The following is a 20,672-nucleotide window of genomic DNA, read 5'->3' on the forward strand; positions in this document are numbered from 1 at the left end:
ATTATTATATCTGTGAAATGTAATGATTATCCAAAGTAATCTAACAGTTTTGCAGTTGTTTTTTTTTTTTTTAAATTTTCTGCTTTGCTGATGCAATCGACTGCATTAAAACATATCCCAATATCTCTCATATTAACCTCCTGTATGGGCATGGCAAAGTAAATGTAATGTTCAATGGTAGGATTATCTTTTAAAGAAGGAACCTGAAAAGGTAGAAGTACCAAACAGACACTTGGGTACACTTCTGAAAATGTAGAGCAACCCAATGAGACATTTGTCCTACAAATTCTGTGTGTATACACAATGAATTAAGTGAGTGGATTTGCAGTATTCAGTGCTGCGAAATACAAATTGTTTGGCATCCGCTGAACAAATACAACCTGGAGGGGAGCCAGCCAGGTTGCGGTCGAGTCTGGAACATCTCGTGTGTCAGCACCGCATTTATCCCGAGCTACTAAATGGAAACATGTCTCGGCCTGCTAGTGCCACACATGGATGAACGGGCACAAATGTACACACGCAGCCTGTTTAATACACTGGCATGATTAGTTGGAGTACAAATAAGAGTTTAAAATTGGGACAGAACAGAGCAGCTCATCTCATTTCACAGCTCATGTAATAGCATCAAGGGAAATACTTAGAAAATAAAATGACTCACCGTAATAAAGACCTTCTGAGGTGAACTTGGTTTGTGGAAACATGCAAATGTTGAATTGTTGTTTTTTTTGTTTGTTTTTTAAACTGATTATCCCTTTTTAAACCTAAAAAAACCGTCAGCATCATTGCCAGCTCCAGATAACACACTGCCTTCTTTCTATCAGCAAACTGTTTGTATGGCTCTGCTAAGCCCAGATAGGCCCACAGTAGGGTTATCTACTGTGGTACACAAGTCTTGATCCATCCCTCATTTATTAATATTATGCTTCCAGCTAGACTCATGTGATCATTACTTCTCAAAGTCATTCAAAGTTTTTCTTTGGACACTGGTGTTTTCTGTCCAATCATTATGGCTGACCATTTTCACTTAACACTGCTGACCTATGAATCATTAAAGCATAAAAATTACCTCGTAATTAATCCCTAATTCTAGAGATGAACCAGTGTTGTCTGCACATAAACAACTTGGCAAAGAACCACATTTAAATTGTATCTTTAGGCACATTATTACTAGCAGCCTGTCACAAAAACACATTTGTTTCATTTCTTTAGTTGAATCTAGGGGGGGGGGGGGGAACTATCCCAAACATCCAGTTTGACAGGGATAAAGTTGCAGCTCTTTTGCACAAACAAGGTGATTTCCAAACTGAAAACCTGACAAATCTTTGTATTGTTTGAATTGTATAATACAATTTGAGGAAACTGGACAACTCAAAAACGACAGAAGTGGAAGGCCTAAAAAAAAAAACAACCAAACCATCTACAGCAGGTGGACCGCATATTAAAGTCATTTCTTTCAGAAATGCGCAAAAATCCAACAAAGACATATTTGTTGAAGCATTGTTGTTAACAATATTTAAAATAATCCCATATCAACCATTGTGCTGCAGTATGATTAAAAGCGCATAAAGTAGAGCAATAAAGATTAAACTGGAGGTTTGAGATAAAGTGTTTTAAGTGCTTTTATTTTGAAGTTCAAGAGAAAGCGAGCAAGAACATGTTCATTCTTGCGTAAGCCCAAGAATGAAGCTAGACTATCGCTAAACCAGAAGAGACCTCCAAGTAAATACTGATCTCTTTTCATCCCAGCATCCCTACCGTTTCATCAAAGACTTACGTTTTAGTGACGGATTTAGGAGGCATTTACTTTTTGGTGAGATTTGGTCGTTCCTTGGGGTGTTGGAAGAAAGCTCCAAGCGTTGCATATAATTGAGTTGTTTTTACTACCTCTCAGTATTAATTTTAACGGAATAATTGTCTTTTAATGGGAGCATGGTGAGACCACCCAGGCACTGGAGGATGATACACCTTTAAGGGTCAATCTTTCACTCCTTGTCCCAGAAGCAGTGTAAGATTAGAAGCCACATTTCTCCCAGCTAAAAGGGCAGGATCCTATTACTCCTGCAACTAATGGAATCCCTGATACGGTTTGCTTTCTGCTCTGTTTCTCACTCTGTACGTGATGGTCTGTGTCAAATATGTGTGACAATACTTTCATTCATCAGACTATGATAACAGTTTAAGATGTAGTGTATGAAGCTTAACGAAGTATTTTTACATCATGAGGCCTTTTTTAGCACAAGGTTTTCAGGGTATGGTTTTCTTTCTTTTCTTTCGTCGTCTTGCACACATATTTCAAGGTGTATGTACAGGTGTATGTATACACACGTCCATTTGTTTATATCCGTGCGTTGCACAAAGACAGCTGTGTGTTGCTGCCTGTAGGCATTTCATCTGGCTGAAGCTGAACAGAGCTGTTGGACTCATGTAGGTCATGAAGACTGCATTTCCCTCTCTCCTAGCCTTCCCCTGTTCGCTCTCTCTCTCTCTCTCCCTCTCTGACTGGGGAAAGTAGGACAGATCAGATTTCAGAAACTGCTGCTGTGGAAAGGCAAAAAAGAAGAGGAGCGACAGGAGTATGAGGGAGGAAGAAATTAAAAGCTGCTAAGAGGGATAATTTAAGTATTGTTAAAGGGTTTTTTTTTTCCAGTTATTTATAACATGGAGACATTTGATTACATGAATTTGTTGCTAAGTTATGCTTTTAGTGTAAAAAATGAAACCATTTATCTCCCTAGATTGCAACAGACTATTTGGGTTTTTACAGAAATGATTGTATTCCGGGCAGCACGGTGGTTAGCACTGTGGCCTCACAGCAAGAAGGGCCTGAGTTCAATTCCACCATCAGGCCGGGGTCTTTCTGTGTGGAGTCGGCATGTTCTCCTGTGTTTGCGTGGGTTCTCCCCGGGTACTCCGGCTTCCTCCCTCTGTCCAAAGACATGCACTTAGTGGGGTTAGGTTAATTGTAAAACACTAGATTGCCCATAGGTGTGAATGCGGGAGTGCATGTGAGTGAATGGTTGTCTTTGTCTATGTGTTAGCCATGTGACAGACTGGCAACCTGTCCAGGGTGTGCCCTGCCTCTCGCCCTAAGACAGCTGGGATAGGCTCCAGCGTTTCCTGCGACCCTGAAAAGGATAAGCGGAAGCGAATGGATGGATGATTGTATTCCACTAGAACTGCTTTCCAAATCGAGGAGACGACTATTAAGTAAAAAATAAATGGAAAAGAATGGTATGTTTTGTTTTGTTTTTTGCTGTTTTTTTTTTTTTTTTTTTTTTTTTTACCTATTAGCATCACTTGATCTTAAAACTTTTTTAAATTGGAAAAAAATATAGACGATAGGGGAAATGACAAAAAGAAGGGAAACACTGAAATCAACCAGCCTTCAGACCAACTTTCCCCCCCACTGCTTAAAGACTCTGATCCAAGAAACTTAACAGACGAGTGGCTCCACTCAAAAAGCTGGCAATGGGATTTGTGTCAGCAACGAGAGAGAGAGAGGGAGAGAGAATGTGATAGACAGACACTGTGATCTTGACGTCTCCAGAGAAAACTCCCATTATTGAGGACAGTTTGTACAGAACGGAGGCACATGCTACGATTCCTCTGAATGGGAAATCGTTGTTTGTACTTGCCTGTCATGCTATTAGTCTTTTTTTTTTTTTTTTTTTTTTTTGTCTTCAATCAATCATGCTACAGAGACCTGTAGCTTCCCCTCCCTTCTGTATACTGATTTTTCTTTTCCCCCATTTTTTTTGTTTTTTTGGTTTTTTTTGTTTTTTTCTTTAATCACTCAGTCATCACAGCTGGCAATGGCATTGTTGCTTTTACTCATGGTAGAAGTGTAAAAATGTAGTTAGATTTTATGAAATTGTATGAAATGCAAATGAGAGGAATACTCTCATGTCAGCTGGTCGTTTCAACTTTGCTCAAGGTCACAGTTCAACACTGCCACTGCTTGCCATACAACAAGTGGACCATTCCTGGTTTAGTGCCAAAATCATACTAATGATGTCATCCTTTGTTCATCCAATTCCACCGCCCCCTTATTTTGCCCTCCTGCTGTAATTGGACAGTGTCTCCAAATCAGCAGTGGTCTGAAAGCACATTTGCTCCCCAGGGTTTGATGGCAATCAGCCCTGGTGCACAATTAAGCATTTACTGCCACTTTTAATCCTGTTGGTAAAATATTTGGCTCCATGCGGGGTGTTTCTCAGCAGGTAGTCACAGTAAATGGGGGACACCGTTCTTGCATCATGGTAACCCAGTCTGGATGGCCTTTACAAAAGTGTGTTGCCATAAACTGTGCATGTTCAACCAATTTTTAATAGTATGCCACTAAAATTCAAGTGAACATTAGTAAATTGCATGGATTTTTACATTTTTAGTTAAGCATAGTTTCTTCTAGTTTTCTTATCAGCTCTTTGGCATTAAAAATACACAAAATAACTGACTACACTGTAGTGGCTTTCTTTTGTAGCACATACTGAATGAACAGTTTTGTTTTTACTCAATCTGCTTAAGTTTACGAGAGACGAGACTAACGTAACAGCTAGCTTCCCACAAGACCCACGCTTTAAAAAAAAGTTTACACATACCAAATAAACCCACTCTCTTTTAATACATGTTAAATTCAGTCACGTTAATTACTTCTATTACCGTGACCACATTTTATTGGCGTAAGTTGACTTACGCCCCTCCTGTAAACTCGTATTATTGTGTCTCTGTAATGACTGTAGTTTAAAAATAACGCATTTAAAAACCAGGGCTGTAAGTTTTCCATTTAAAAGAAACAATTGCTTTTTAGAAAAGCAAGACTATAACAACGGGGTTTGTGACAAATAGTCAAATTACAGTAATTGTAATTTTACTTGACACGTTTATCAAGTTCACTTAACTTGGCTGCTTTTATAACCCACTAATAAACTTGAATATGGCTTTGACCTAACTAATAAAGTCCAGATGGGGTCTGAGGTGTTTTTAAAATGACAACTAACACTTTAGTTCAAGTCAAAGTATAAAGTGCCTTCCCTCTACCTTCAAATTCCTAATATTAATCTACTGTGACAGCTGTTAAATATTGTTTCTTATCCAAATGTCTGACCTAAATTTTTGCTACATGGCCTGCTTTGCTAATTAAATTTGACTCAGTTCGGTTCTGGAATCCTCCAAGCTTTAACTTTGAGTCTAAATGGGTGTTAAGACTCCATTGTTTACAGACAGAGCAGGCTCTGTGGGCTAACTAACTGCCCGATATAGAGTGTATAGTCTTCTGCCTGGCTGCACAGTGGCAGAGATGGCAGCTTGCCACTATACTTAAATGTGTACAGTTACTGTGCACTGTTTCCTCCTTTGATTCTCTCTATACATCAGTCCTCTTCATCCTCTTTTTTTTCTCCTCTGTCTGTCCCTTGCCCACTAAACTTTTTTTTTTTTTTCTTGCCTTCTGGACTTCACTCTATCCTGGCTCTGCTAAGCCCAGATAGGCCCTTTTATATCTTGGGTCTTAATTTGATGCTGTAATTGGATGGCGAGGGACCACTCACTATCCTTTCTTCGTGAGTCAGCAGAGTATTCTTGGCTAATGCCTCCCACTTATGCTGACTACAGGCATTGACCAGGGATGGCCAATTGTCCCAGGCTCATTCAGGTTTTTGTGCCTCCATCTCATCATCCAGACGTCAGTTTCCAGGGGCGCCCCGGACCACACACAGCCCGCATTACAGTCAGAGGGGCTGTATAAAGCGTACTTGTTAATAGGAATATGGAACTAGGGTGGGTCGTGTGAGCCAAATCAGCCTATCAATGGCTACAGTTCTTCTCTGGCAACATGAAGGGGTTTTGTAAAACAGAGATGGCAGTTATACAGACGGGTGGCAATTAAAAGAGAAACCTGAACCCTTGACCCTTTGCTGGCATAGTTTTTGTCCACTTGTGTCCTTAGAGGGAAAGGCCACTGAAAATCACTTTGAAGTTGACCTGACCTATAAGAAAGCCTTTTATCAGTCTTCAGAGCTCAACCTGTATAAACATGTGAGATATTAGACCTACATCAAAGAAAATGGCAGTCGGCACCATCGTCAACATGACGACACGAGGCATGTTGAAGCTATTCTGGTGACCTAAAGCTTTACTAAGGCAATACATTCAAATGTTTGCATCAGCATTGTTGCGTCTTCACCAGGGTGAGAGGGGATATCCACACTAACTTCCGTGCACCAGGTGTACAAATTCTCACTGCCAAATTGGTTTTGCATGGTATCAAATCCATTGGATGTTGAATTTAAGTACAGGAGTTTTTAATAGTCAATGTTCACTTGCCACACCCGCAACATCCAGAAATGATGATACATGGAGCCCTTCTAAAATTACAAAGAGAAAACTATTTAAAATATGCATAGTTAAAAATGCCATATTTAAGTAGCTCCTGTAATCCAGAAGGTTGAGATCATATCAGTAATGACAAAGAATAATTGAGACTTTATTTCTAATTTATCACTTATCTTTGATTACAGTGAATTAAATATGGATGTTAGTGTCGTCCCCACTTTCCCTCCTACTGTTTTATGAACACCGACTCCTCTCCTATAGCACAGCTGTCATCCAGCTTGCCATTTTTTTTTTTCCTTCTAACAAAACTTCCGGTATGTGTTGGATCTTAATGTGTGCAGGCTTGTGTGCCAAATGGCTAATAGTCTTTAGTAACTCCTGTCTGATGTAATAGCTTGTAATGTGTACGTAATACCAGTGGAACTATTTATAGAGCTGCAGCCAATTCTCAGAGATTGATGTGAGTATGCGTGTTGGCTGCAGGGCGTGCACACACATGCTTGTGTACATACTTCAGCTTTGCTTTGACCTAACTGTACTTCTCCAATTTGTGTCTAGCTGTATCTTTGGAGAATTGTGCATGTATGTTTGTGCAGAAACTGTAATATACAAAAAATGGGCCAGTGTATATGAAGATGCATATATGAACACATCTGGTTCCGGTCTGTCTGGATTGTGTATATGTGTGTTGCTAGAAGCTTTCAGTCTCTCCTTGGGGGATTGCATCACAGGGCAGCTATCAGATCTGAGTCATCAGAGGTTGAGAGGCCCTCTGAAAGCTTTCCTTCCTCTTTTCCTACTATATGCACAAATTTCTTTTGGTCATACAGTTGTATGTTGTTTTTATGAACACTAAGGTATGACAGAAAAGGAAAATTTACTTTCAAACTAAGCCACACACTCTTGTAGCTCATTGGTGTATTCCTGACTGTTTTAACAGTGAAACATGTCCAAGTGTTCATTCTTTAGTAACATGACAAACAGATGCTTTTCCAATAAGTCATGCTGTTCTTGCAGATGCTGGTTATTATTTTCAGTAATTAATCCCAGTTTTAGCTTCATCATCATTATGATGAAGCTAAACATGTGTAGAAAGAATCATACAGGCTCAAATATATACATGCATTCACTTGAATTTTTTAGGTTGTGCTGACGGTTTTACGATGTCTTAACTTGACATGGTCAAAGTCTATTAATGTCGTTAGTGATCATGATTGATTACAACTGGAAGTTTCTCTATGCCAGCATAAGGATTTGTTGAACAGCACTCAATGGACTGACCAGTACTCGGAACAATGGGAACGCCCAAAAACCTTCAAGTTTGAGTGAAACTTGGAGCTGCCCACATCATAAAAACAAATGCTTTTTGGTGAAGTTTTCTGGTCAGACTAGACAAAGACTGAGCCATATGGCGACAATGACAAAAGGTATGTTTGGAGGAGTAAATGTGAGGCTTTCAAATCTAAAAACACCGTACTGGCTGTTAAGCGTGGTGGTAGCATCATGTTCCCGGCCTGTTTTGACACTAATGGAATTGCAAAAAGTAGATGGAATCATAATTATTCAACTTTACTCCACATCAGCAGGTAGATGGTCGAAACTTTGACACCATTGGTTTTTCCAACAACACAACAATCTCAACACTCAACATTAGGCTTCTTGAATAGTTTTCTCAAAAGCTGACTTCAACCCTGTTGCAAAATTTGTGGACTGTACTTTATGCTATGAGCTTGTTGATGGTTACTAAACTTACTAAGGGATTTTAACAAAATATTAGTGGAGGTCGATGATATGTACAACTTTGACCCTGTGTGGATTAGAGAAAATGCCATCAGTCCAACAACTGGTGATTTCTGGTTTGTTTTGCATAGGTGTGTGTTAGTTTACCAGAGTACCACCAGCCATGCATGGTTTCAAAAAACATTTGTTTAAAACTGGACAAAACTGCCAAGTAGAGTGATCTTAATAAAACAGGTGCACAGTCATAGAATGTAAATTGGCAAAAATGGTGATGCAACGCTTTTAAATGGTTAGAGTGCAAAGGAGTTCTAATTTACCAAAAGATGAGCACTTTTGTTGACCCTCACAGCCCTAATGTGCAAGTTTCTGACTCTGTGCTTGCTACCTGTTCACATAATGAGGTTAAAAGAACACTAAATCGCTACTAAACAGTTTGATTAAATGACATGTATGATGCGTGCAGCCTTCCTGGGACTTTACTTGCTTGCCAACAAACTGTGACGTATGCATGGGAGTGTGTCCTGGTCTCAGTGAGTGTGAATGCAGTGACAGTGAGGGGGTGTGTGGGAACAGCTGTGCAGGCTAGAGACGGTTAACAATAGAGCTTTCATACTACACATTCTGCTGCAGCGTGTCACCAGACAGTCTTTCTTTCTCACTTCCCTCTGCTTCCCACTCGTTTTCCTTCACATCTCACATCCGTCTGTCTCTTTCTCCCTATCCCACACACTCCCACATACTTGCCACTGTGCATGTGCAATCATACACTTCTCCCTCGCTCGCTCACTCCCCCCCGTCTTGCCTCTCTCCCAGCCTTACTCTTTCCCGCTCCCTCCCCAAAGTTTCCCGCTACCACTTTAACCACTATTTCCTCCTTTCTTCCGAGGAACTGTGCTCATTTTGTCATCACACCTCACCCACACATGTATAAGCACACGCATCCTGCTTTTCCCAGAAGAAGTAAGGGGGGGGAGGAAAGGGGAAGTTACTTCAAGGACAAGGTAAAGCTCCTCTTGCCTTTCCCAGACGGGGTGTGTCAAAGCTTTTGTCTGTCTGATGCTATATTAAATATCAGAGTTGAAAGGAGTGGTGTGATGTGTGTATGTGCGTGCATGCATGTGTGCAGAAGTCTCTAGCTTTTTTGTTCTTTAGAGAGAAAGAATGTTGGCACAAAGCGAGCCACTACGGGAGAAGTAGGAGGTTGGAGTGCTGAAGTGCCACCCCAGGTCTGTTTCATTTCATTTGCACTGTAATGAGTCTTGTTACTGCTGTAAGCAGGGAGTTAAAAGTTAAGCCACATAAAGGGAGGAATGCAGGTAAGAAGGGAGGGAAGGTGAACACAAAAGAAGCAAACAAGTCTCCGAACGTTCACCTAAAAACTTACGAACATTTTGGAACGAGAGGAGCAATAAAGAGAAACTTTTTTGTCTTTGTCCTGTTCACTGCTCCGCACTCTTTCCAAACGTGCCCCCTCTTGCATCGAGCTCTGAAAAGAAACTTAAGCACAGATCGTCAAGAGGTCTGAAAAAGTTGGCTGTGTTTGTGCATGACTGTGCGTATGTGTGTCTACTTGAGTGCCTCGGAGGGAGCGTGTGTGTTGTGTGCGCGCCTAGGTCTGTGTGGGAATGATTACATCAGCCCGCTGCAGCTTTATGATTGGTTAGTGAGCGTGTGGTTTGATTCAGTGTGCCTCAGAGCCCATGGCTGAGGCTGTAACCCTTTGTGAGAGAGAGAGAGAGAGACAGAGCATAGTTGTCAGACTCAACCGGCACTGGAAGCACTCTACTGTACCTGCTGCCATCCGATCGCCGACTGCTTCAGTATCTTCGTCCTGTGCGCTGTATACATACCGGCATTAGGTCACACAGACAGTTTGTTCTTTTCCTTTTCTTTTTTCTTTTTTGGAGACTGCAGTCTACAGATAGACTTGAGGACTAGCCACATGACAGGTAGCACAACTGTCAGCTGTTGGCATTCAAATTGGTACCTTTCTTTCTGGAGGACACAGGGCGACAGAACAGCAAGGTTTTGTCTTATTGACTATATTGGAGTGAGTGTGCTTATGTGAGTGTTTGGGGGAGCAGATTCATTCCGAAAATGCCTTCGTGTTCCCCGGACTGCTGCCTATTGCGGGCCGTGGAGGTAAGACCCCTCTTCCTGTGTCTCCTTTCTCTTTTCGCCTCCCCCTCTTTTTACAATTTAAGACATTTTCTCTTTGAAGTACTTTCACGCTAAACCTGAGGCAGGAAATGTAATGTGTAAATACTGTTAAGGCCGAAGACATTTTTTCATTTTTTTCCCTTTTCCAAGATGTGAGCAGAGCAAAAGGATCTAAATACGTCACCCTTGAAAAGGGGTATATGCTCCATTGCGTTTCATCTTAAACATCTTTGACGGGCAGAGTGCCTTAGGCCTGGCTTGTGCAAACTGTGATGCTATAAGCTGGGTATTTGCTCAGAAAGAGAACAGAATTTCTTTGTCATGATATTATGTGGGAGGCATGTATACATGTGAAAGCTTAGTAGGCTGGATTCCTGTGTAGGCTAAAGGCTGCATTTGTCTGTAGGTTAAGTAGGTTGCTCTAGTTTCTCTGGGGGCCATTAGAAATGTATCAAGTAAATGTTAACACATGTTGTCCTGTTTATTTAAAAAAATGGCTCTGGGAACTTGGACTGTCAAAATCCCCTGGATTATGTGGTGGAATAAAAGGCTTATCCACAGTATAGATGTAGTGCTACTAATGCTAATATTAGATGCCTGAATAGTGATGGTAGGCTCTCACACAGATGGGATCTTAGAGGCAGGTTTTAGCTGTTCAGCACCTCATGCATTATTATTACACAGCAATATATAGAACATTATACAGACAGGTCAGTGGTGTAGATGTGTTTAAATTTTATGCAGATGTGTAACAGCGCTCCAAATTTGTCTTCATATGTCCTTTTTGTTTTGTACAAAACAAAAACAAAATCCACCTCAACCATCTCCAGATATTACAGCCTTCCCCAAACGAGCATGCTTTTAATAGCAACATGGGTTTTATTGATATTATTTATTTTTTGAGCTAGCTACAGCACTATTACCAACGTTCATGATGCTACTGTGTGAAATACATTATTAAAGAAAGTAAACAATGTAACAACAGCCAGTTCGAGTTAAGGAAGTTTTGTTTATGAGGTTAAGCTGGAAAGCACAGTGTTCGTATTCCTCATCTTTTATATACTGTAACTTAAAACTGTGCTTACTTCTCTTTGAGCTGTGTTCAGTACGTACCCATTTGGACTGGCTTTGTGTTCACAAGAGCGGACACTTGTTATACACTGCAGCGTATTTGCTTCTGTATTACATCGACAAGTTGCTATAAGAAAAGCTCATCTGTTATTTCTAACGCCACAATTACCGTATAGTTTTGAATGTCTGTTCTTTTCTATTGTGTGCCGTAATTACAAGGCTGCGTATGCTATAGTGCATAGGGTGCTATATGAGAAACAGTATTGCAGTGTTTGAGGAAAATTGCTGGCTTCACCCACTTATTAGACTCTGGTGTTCAAAAAAGGATTTGTGTAAAAGTCACGATGGGTTTACTATAAAAGTTTCTTCTCACTTTTTTTTTAGTATTTAGTTTGTTAGACTACCTTCATGTGATTTCTGTTGACTCAAACTGAAACCTTGGATTTCTTGTCACAGATTGTGAAGATCTTCAGTGAAGACGGCATGGGTAAAGTTGTGGAGATCCCAGCCAACATGACAGCCAGGGACCTGTGCCAGCTCCTGGTTTATAAAAGCCATTGTGTGGATGACAACAGTTGGGCACTTGTTGAGCACCACCCACTGCTAGGGCTAGGTAAGGAACAGAGTCGTAGAGGCCTGAAAACTTTCTCAGTCTCACACACAGACACACATCCCCATGAGCACACATGAACAGACACTCTCATTTTCCCACACAGAAACCCATGGGCTCATGGGTGGGCTCAGACTTGCAATTCAATCACTGAGTTACAGGTGCATTGATATTTATGCATGCATGCATGCATGCATGCCCGTATACTTGGCTTGACAGTTGAGGCGCTGATTCTTACCCAGGCGTGTATTCAAGCATGAGTGCATGCTAGAAAGCATATGCATGCACAAAGCCAAAAAGTCCATTGATCTTATCCAGTATCACACAGTGGCTGTGTGGAAAGTTGTACTGGCAGATAGGAGGGTTATTTTAGTACTGACAGGTTAATTATTTTCACATTCGATAGAGAAGAGACAAAAGATTATTCGGTTAAGAAATATCTAAAAGAAAGCTAAAAAATGAGCAGTTAAATGAGAGCAAAAAACAGTCTAATCTCCATGTGTGCATGATTACATTAAAATCAATATCTTGAGGCTCTTTTAGTATGCTTTTGATTGTTTAATTTTTGAGAAAGTAGTTTCAGTGCAGAGTAATTATATTGGACGTCCTGATATTTTTAACTCTGGCAGACTGATTTAAGGTCAAATAGTTTGTTTAGAGACTCAAAAAAAAATCATAATGGGAATGGACAAAGAATCCAGGACACTTCCACCCCTCATTATGAGCCCTGATCTACTTGTTGGGAAATATTTTGACCTAAAATGTGATGTCAGTTGATACTGTTTGAGAGAAGGTAGTGGTTGGTGGTTATGTGTTAGCAGATGGAGCTTTTGTTACTGGACCTGCTATTGTAACTGATGGAGAGGTGAAGCCGATGAGTGCACCAGATGCTGACCTGATGGGGATGTAACCGAGTTAAGCACACATGATTTTGCTGCTCATTAGTAGGGACATGTGTAATGTGTTATACAATATGTTCTTCTTGGATTTAGAGGTAAACGCTGCTGAAGGTATTTAAAAAGAAGAATGTGACATTTAGTTTCGAATACTACCAAACTACTAATGTAACATTATGAAGACGCAGCTCTATTTTAACTTGGTGCTGCGTTAAGAAGGCCGCGGAGCTTTACATTTATGATCGGGTGATTTTTGTGCTAGCCTCAGCAGTATAAGAGGGGCTTTGGAAGGTTGTGGCCAGCTGACTGTTTAAGAAAAAAGAAACCCTCAAAAACCCCTCTACCTCCCCGAGGAGGGGGCAATTATAAAGCACTTATGAGAGACAAGTTGAGCCTGTGCTCTCTGCCCATGTCTGCACAGTTGAACAGATGTGGGAGAGAAGGGGGTGTAATTTTATATAGAGCTGCATGTCTGGTAGTGAAGTGCACAGTAGACAGAAACACGGTTTAAAAAAAAAAAGACATTTAATTTATGAACCAGTAACTTGTTATATTTTTTAAAAAATTTTTGTGCTAGCTGTTAATGTTGTCAGGTGAGGAAACTTGGAATAATACAATCTATTCTCTGCAAGTAAAGGTCCCAAAGCTCTAACCTTACATTTCACCATCCATCATGATCTGCTTACATTTCTCATCACTCCTGCCAGCACCTTGCTGCCAAATACAGTTAAGCTGGCTTATTGTGAGTGACATCATTTTTGGCTGGGCGCCCTTGATTCTGTTCTGGCGCACCTGTACTGCAACACTATTCTTTTCAGGTCTGGAATTGCTACTTATCATCTCCAGTGTTTAGACGTTTCAGTAAGTGAGACGTCAGCGTGCTGTTTGTTAAAACTGAAACGTTATACTTGCGTCACTCTGTATGTGTGTTCTTAAATGTATGCATCACAACACATTTGCTGATACATTTCCATATATGTGGCTCTCATCGGTATTTTTGAGTAGCTACCAGATGTGCTTAATTGCTTGTCACAGGCCATAATTACGTTTGTGTTTACTTTATTCTCCCTCAAGTATTGATTTTTGTTTGGTTTTTTTTGTTTTTTTTAATAGCCATGTGGCCATAAAAACCAAAATTGCATTTGTGATAAATGCAGTTAAGTCATTTGATGGAACGTTTTAATATCCAAAACTTGGTTTGGTAGCCGTTTGCTGATATTTAATTGTGTGAGAGGTGCCGGCCACTGTAATATGTGCATTAAATATTTCCTTCATATAGTGAAATTGAATTGTAGTATGTAGTATGAGAGACTCCTGCCTCCGTTTGCGTACGCACCCCCGCTTTATGTCAGGTCTGCACACACGGCATGTGATCGCTAATGTGTGCACACGCAGTTGGACGGTAGACGAGAACAGAGGTTTCCGAGAGTCTAGAACAATACGGTGCCTATTCCTGCTGCCCACTCTTGGTATGCTGCTGAATGGCCCTTTGAGATAAGTAACACTGACCTCTGCTAGTGGGTTTGCAAAGGTTAACAACTATCAGGCGGGGAGGTGGGGCTGCCAGGGTGAGTCACGGTCACGAACATGAGTGACTCATCGGACGGGCAACAGGATTAAACGGAAAGAGAAAGATGAGTCGTGACAGAGTGGAGATTGACCGCGGGGGTAAAGAGGAGGGGGCTCACGGAATGAGATAGTAATGTGAGATAAGTTTACTGTGAAATTTCTCTTGAGTTTTCCTTTTTTTACATGAAAGAGTTGTCTGATCTGGTGTCTAATGGTCCTGAAAAAGTTTGGTAAGTCCCACTATTTAATTAGATGCACTTGAAAAGGCAGGATGTTTTTAATAAAAGACATGACAGGACTCGAAGGCTGTAACCGTGTGACTCATGTTCCGGTCCAACGTGTTGCAATCAGAAAATCTAAATCAGCAGGACCTCTGACTCCAACCACATTCCTTCAAGGACACTTTGAGTTGAATCACAGATTTAACCATTTATTTAGTAGCACTGAGAGCCACTGGTTTCATCTGGATTAATGAGCACAAACCAGCAAAGCATGTCTGTAGTTTAGTGATCTATATGGATATATACTACATAGGGAATATATAAGCATACATATGCCAGGAATCACTACGGTTTGATGCTGTGAGAAATCATATTGTGACTCTATCTGAGATTCTGTTCAGTGCTTAATTGAACTGTCAGATGTACAAATGCTTACATTTGTGGGATTTGCATAAAGTATTTGTATATCCCATATAGATGTTGGCACTCACAGTGCCCTAAGCAATGTTTATGCAAAGTTTAATCAAGATTGGTCCACTCGTCAGCGACAGAGATGGGGAGCATACGGACATATGTACGTTACAGTTATTATGACATCCTGTCCTTTTTTATCTTGGGAAAAGATGAGATGACATCATACTGCTTCTATGTTTTTGTTGGTTTTTTTTGTTGGTTTTTTTTGGGGGGGTTTTTTTTTTTTTTAAATTTAGACCAAATGACTGTGATTGACTCCTTTCTGGCTCTACTGTGTAGTAGTAGTAAACACGGTTACTTCTAATTGTGAAAGATTCCTGGTTTGAGTGCAGAAGGAGACACAAACCCACCTTCAGGTGGTCACAAGCTAGCTAGTGTACTCCTCATGCCGGTGCCAAGCCTGTACAAATGGGAGGGTTTCATTAGGAAGGGCATCCGGCGTAAAATCTGTCCCAAATTAAACATCCACTGTGGCAATCTCCTGGGAAATAAGGGAGCAGCTGAAAGTACCCCACTGAGTTTTTTTGTTTTTTTTTCCCCCTCCCCCCCCCCTTTAAGTTTCATTTCTGGTTTACAAGAAATGTTGATGACTAATATTTCTCTTGTTTAATTATTTAAGTTTGGTGGGAGGGTGGGGGTGTGGGTGTGTGTGTTTGTGAGATGTTGAGGATGTTTTCAGCCAAGCTTGTAAAATTAGGTTGACTTTTCTCTTCCCGTCTCCTCTCAGAGCGCTGTCTAGAAGACCATGAGCTGGTGGTTCAGGTCCAGGCCTCCATGAACAGCGACGGTAGATTCCTCTTCAGGAAGAACTATGCCAAATATGAATTCTTCAGAAACCCCCTGGTAATTACTTTTCCTGAGACACTTCTTTACTTGCCACGTCACTCGTGACGGCATCTTGTTGAAATACAGAGCCTGTAAAAACAACAAATGTAGGCCAACTTAGCCTTGCAGATTATTTCATAATTACAGCAGACTGCAATAATGAAAGTAGTCACCTGTGCTTCTGTCACAAAATCTGACCCTATAATTATTGTCACAGTATCTGTAATTCTGCCTCTCTCTCTCTCCACACCCCCTCCTTTGAACAGACATTTTTCCCAGAGCACATGGTCGCGTGGTGCCAGGAAACCAATCATGCAATTCTACCATCTCAGCTCCTTCAGGTACGTACAGCTCACACACGCATGTCTTTCAGTCTCGCTGCTGCTCTTGACACGCAAACAGTTTCGTTTTCAGAGTCAGCACCTGCTACATGCATACTGTACAATCAAGCTGGCATACCTCACCTCTGACCCTTAGACAGTGTGTCTCGTCAGAGCCTGCAGTAATAACTAGTGTTGATCCCCTGTTGACACGACTGTCTCGGTGCACACACCACAGGCCCGGCTCTTGTGATGGATGGAATTAAGCCATCAGAAATAGAACGCAGAGTTTCAGATCTACCCTTGTGCTGTTGGGATTTTTTTTTTTTATTGATGAAAGTACGAGCAAAACGCAGCTGAATTAAATTTTTTAACGGTGTCTTTTAAAATTTACAGACAGCAGAGTGAACAATGGGGCAAAAACTAAAATATCTTCTAAAACATGTACCGCCTTTTTAATGTTGTGGGAGGTTTGGGGTGGGGGCAGGTTGTAGACTGGAGGATTATGATGGTAATTCGGTGAGCCGCTTTTGTGAAGGAGGCTGGTCGGATTTCTAATATATTAAGATGCTTTTTTTTTTTTTTGACAAAGCTGTAGTAGCAACCAAAACGAAAAAACTTGAGTTTTTAGTGGACTTTCTCTAATGTAGTTACAAATATGTGCAGTCATTTTAATTTGCATTGGGTGTGTCTAGTGACTTGAATTGGCTTCTGCTTGGTAGAAAAAATTGTGCCTGTCAATATCATCATATTCAGAGCTTCAGATCCAACTCGCAGCTGTACTTAATAGGAGATTATTCATGTTTTTATCACAGATGTTGTAAATGGCTGGCAGAAAGCTGGCTGTCGACGCATGTTAGATGTTGAATGATCCTTTCTCCAGACTTTTCACCCTTTAGGAAATCTGTAAGGACTTAGACAGGTTGGGCCGAGGCAGGTTTATATTCGTGGGATTTCCTGTGTATAAATCTCCAAATATCTTTATGTTCATACATCCATCTTCTGAGTGTGCTCTCTGCAATAGGATTTAAACAATTCGCGTGGTTCCATAGTGGAAAATTTTCACATGGTGACCTTTTTAGTTAGAATGACTCGGGCCTCGAGCCATGTGTTCGTTTTGGGGTTCTAGGTAATTACTCAGTTTGTTTTTATTACCCAAGATGGGATCTGCACCTACCTGTTGTATGTTTTCTCAGTACTGTTTCCACATGTGTGTCACATGTGTACTTTTTGGCTGCTCACTAATACTCCCAGTATACTCTTTATAAATATCAAAAAAGAGAAAATGTCTGGTAGGAGATTTTTTGGGGATTTTAAATATCTTAATGGGATGGATTAATGGGATTGGCTGGCGTTCTCCTGCATCATGTAATGGAGCTGTCAGAGTTAAAATCACAGGTAGAATCCATCACTTCAAGGTAGCCACTCACAGAAAGCTTTTAAGTCCTCGGCTGATCATATAGAAGTTATGCGCACTTATCCTCTGCATAGAGGAGTTAATAACTGGATCGGAATGAAGTGAGCTGGAGTTCTCAGGAATTTCCAGAGCCGGAATTCTTCCAAACACAAGATCTTTGCACTCAATTAGAGTCCTGTGTAAACCAAGGCGCTCTCTAACCCTGAGCTCCTCCAGGTGTTTGCAATATTTGGCATTATGCAAGATGCATGTCAGTAAGTTACTGAAGCGAACGGCCTCCAAAGGGCAGCTCATTGTATTAACGTTCCGTGTGAATGTGCAGATTTGGATAATGTTCATGCACGAAGCCTAACGTCAGATTGTTTCCAAAACACTGGGAAACACATGCTTTAAATATTCAAAAGTACTGTGGAACAGTTTGCCTTTTACCCGCAAGCCACAGATTCCAGATCAGCTTCAGTAACTTCACTTGCAGTTCACGGTGAAATCCTTTCCTAAAACATGGAAACCACAAACACTCAATTCTTCAAACACCCATAAGACAAATTAGGCTTTAGAGGTTCCCTGTAGAAATGCAGTTTTCATTTTATTAGCCATAAATCACAACAGGACAAAGTTTTAATGGAGTTTTTCTTCTGAGTTTAACAAACATATCTTTTCCAAGCAGTATTAGTAAATTATGTATATACTGTTCTCTTAGTTTTTGTAATGTACAAATGTTACTATCAGGATAGTGACAGCCTTTGATTTTTCACACATTGTCACAATGAGCCTCCTGTCTTTGATGCCCCTACAGATGGTGCCAGCTTTCTGCCTGTGGTAGTGACAGGGGGTTCAGAGGCTTCAGATGTAATCTGGGTCCTTTTTACAAAAGAAATGACAGAGTGAATAAATTGTTAATTATTTGCATTTTCCCGCTCCCTGTTTTAGAACTTCCTAGCCACCAACAGCTGTCCAGAAATCCAGGGGCATCTGTACATGAAGGAGGTGGGAAGGAAATCATGGAAGAAGGTTTACATGTTTCTGCGGCGCTCAGGGCTCTACTGTTCTACAAAAGGAACCTCAAAGGTAACGGCGGCTCGCTCCATTCATCTCAGACGCAAAATACAGTCCACCTTAAATGTAATCTCCTTGAAAGAAACTCCGTGTTATTGACGGCCGAGTTGCACACGCCTCTGTCTGTTCGTGTGCCTCCGGGCTGTCTCCTCTCTGATGTTTTGATTTATTAATTTCTGTCTCCAGGAGCCCAGACATCTACAGTTACTAGCAGACCTCGAGGACAGCAACATCTTCACTGTCATCACAGGCAAGAAGCAGCACGGCGCACCCACAGACTACGGGTTCTGCATCAAGGTGAGAGACACAAGTGAGATGAAACAGATTTTATCTAATTATGAAATACTGGAATGATGAAATATTACGAGCTGAGTATGATTCATATCCTGTTCCGCTTCTTGTCTCGGTAGAACTGGTTTATCAGTGCAGTAACTTTTTTTTCCTCCCTGTGATTTATGAGTTATAAACTCAGATGAACGGTCTTTGGTTTTGTTGTTCATATCATCTTTCTCTCTCCAATTAATAATAATGGTGATAGAAGTGGTGTCAAGAATAAGAGTTTGATGCAGTGAGCGTCGTCTCTGTTCTGATTGTGTAAATTGTTAATTGGCAGCCTAATAAAAGCAGAGGGGATATGAAGGAGCTGAGAATGCTGTGTGCAGAGGACGAACAGAGCAGAAGCTGTTGGATGACCGCTTTTCGAATCTTTAAGGTAATTCTGCAATGCCTACATCGCAGTACAGCCAACGTGATTTCTAGCATACTGTTTGTACCATCAAACCTTTTAATTGTTTGTAATACAAGTAATTTGATGGCCTTTATTCACTACTATGTTCCTTTTTGCAGTATGGGATCGTATTGTACCAGAATTACAAGATTCCTCAACAAAGGAAAACTTTACTTTCACACTTTTCAGCTCCTGTGGTAAGTTTACTGGAGTGATTGTGCATGTAAGGATATTACAGCATAGTCTGACTTAGTTTAGGTAAATGATCTGCCTTCGTATGTAGTCTGTCTGCACTCTAACACTTGTATTTTGACTGTCGTGTGTCTTTGTCTCCCTCTAGAGGAGCGTATCAGAGAACTCCCTCGTGGCGATGGATTTCTCAGGGAGGATAGGCAGAGTGATTGACAACCCGGTCGAAGCGCAGAGTGCTGCCATGGAGGAGGGGCACGCGTGGCGGGTGAGAGATGCTCGACTCTTTGTTACCTGTTAGTTTTTTTTAGGATCCTCGCAGCTCTGTTTATGTTTGCTCCAGTATTTATAGAGAGCTAATTGAGTTACTTAAAGTTATCAGAACTTTATGTTAAGAACCTACAAATTGCTGTCGCTCAAACAGACCATGAACTAAACTGCATTGTTTTGTCTCTGTGTGGCATCTTTCTCAGAAGAGGACTCAACGAATGAACATACTGGGGTCCCACAGTCCATTACACCACTCCTCACTAAGCTCAGGTAAATGCAAAACAGGAAAAAAAAACTTGCAACTGATCCCGAACTTTGCATATTTTTTCTGTGTATATAAGGTTATTTTATAAAAATGTACTTAAAAAATAAAAAAATTGTTATTCTCTGCAGTCATCCACATAGCTCAGCTCTGGTTCCATGGCAGGATAACCAGAGAAGAGTCCCATCGCATTGTCCACCAGCAGGGACAAGTAGATGGGTAAGTAAGCTGGCAAAGCTTTTTTTCTTTATATATTTTTACTTATTTATTTATATATCTGTGTGTCTATATACATATAGAATCTGTAACATGAAGTGAAGGCTTTTACAACATTTCTTCTCATTTATGATGTTGCACAGGTTGTTTCTGCTGAGAGTCAGTCAGAGTAATCCCAAGGCGTTTGTGCTCACATTGTGCCATCACCAGAAAATCAAGCATTTCCAGATCCTACCGGTAAGACTCTCGCTTACTTGTTACATGTCTCGTGCGTTTGTATATTGTTGCACCTGATGGCTTTACTGTACCGCATTTAAGT

At 40.8% G+C, this 20,672-nt stretch overlaps 1 protein-coding gene across 6 annotated transcripts in view; it reads left to right on the forward strand.

Annotated features, from left to right (window-relative positions):
- Window positions 1-20,672, forward strand: part of grb10b (growth factor receptor-bound protein 10b) — a 65,286-nt gene that overhangs the window by 39,489 nt on the left and 5,125 nt on the right. For 4 of the 6 annotated variants that reach the window (XM_005450574.3, XM_003443726.4, XM_005450572.3 and 1 more), the window contains 11 exons: window positions 11,758-11,914; window positions 15,799-15,914; window positions 16,163-16,237; window positions 18,564-18,701; window positions 18,876-18,986; window positions 19,303-19,401; window positions 19,536-19,613; window positions 19,757-19,873; window positions 20,079-20,145; window positions 20,269-20,356; window positions 20,497-20,590. In XM_005450574.3, coding sequence (XP_005450631.1) covers window positions 11,758-11,914; window positions 15,799-15,914; window positions 16,163-16,237; window positions 18,564-18,701; window positions 18,876-18,986; window positions 19,303-19,401; window positions 19,536-19,613; window positions 19,757-19,873; window positions 20,079-20,145; window positions 20,269-20,356; window positions 20,497-20,590 — 1,140 coding nt within the window. Of the gene's footprint in view, window positions 1-9,808; window positions 10,213-11,757; window positions 11,915-15,798; window positions 15,915-16,162; window positions 16,238-18,563; window positions 18,702-18,875; window positions 18,987-19,302; window positions 19,402-19,535; window positions 19,614-19,756; window positions 19,874-20,078; window positions 20,146-20,268; window positions 20,357-20,496; window positions 20,591-20,672 lie in introns of those variants that run through there. The other 2 variants (XM_013270422.3, XM_005450573.3) reach the window with 2 other exon arrangements.

The sequence above is a fragment of the Oreochromis niloticus genome, linkage group LG11 (genome assembly GCF_001858045.2).
Source record: "Oreochromis niloticus isolate F11D_XX linkage group LG11, O_niloticus_UMD_NMBU, whole genome shotgun sequence".
NCBI classification, from domain to species: Eukaryota; Metazoa; Chordata; class Actinopteri; order Cichliformes; family Cichlidae; genus Oreochromis; species Oreochromis niloticus.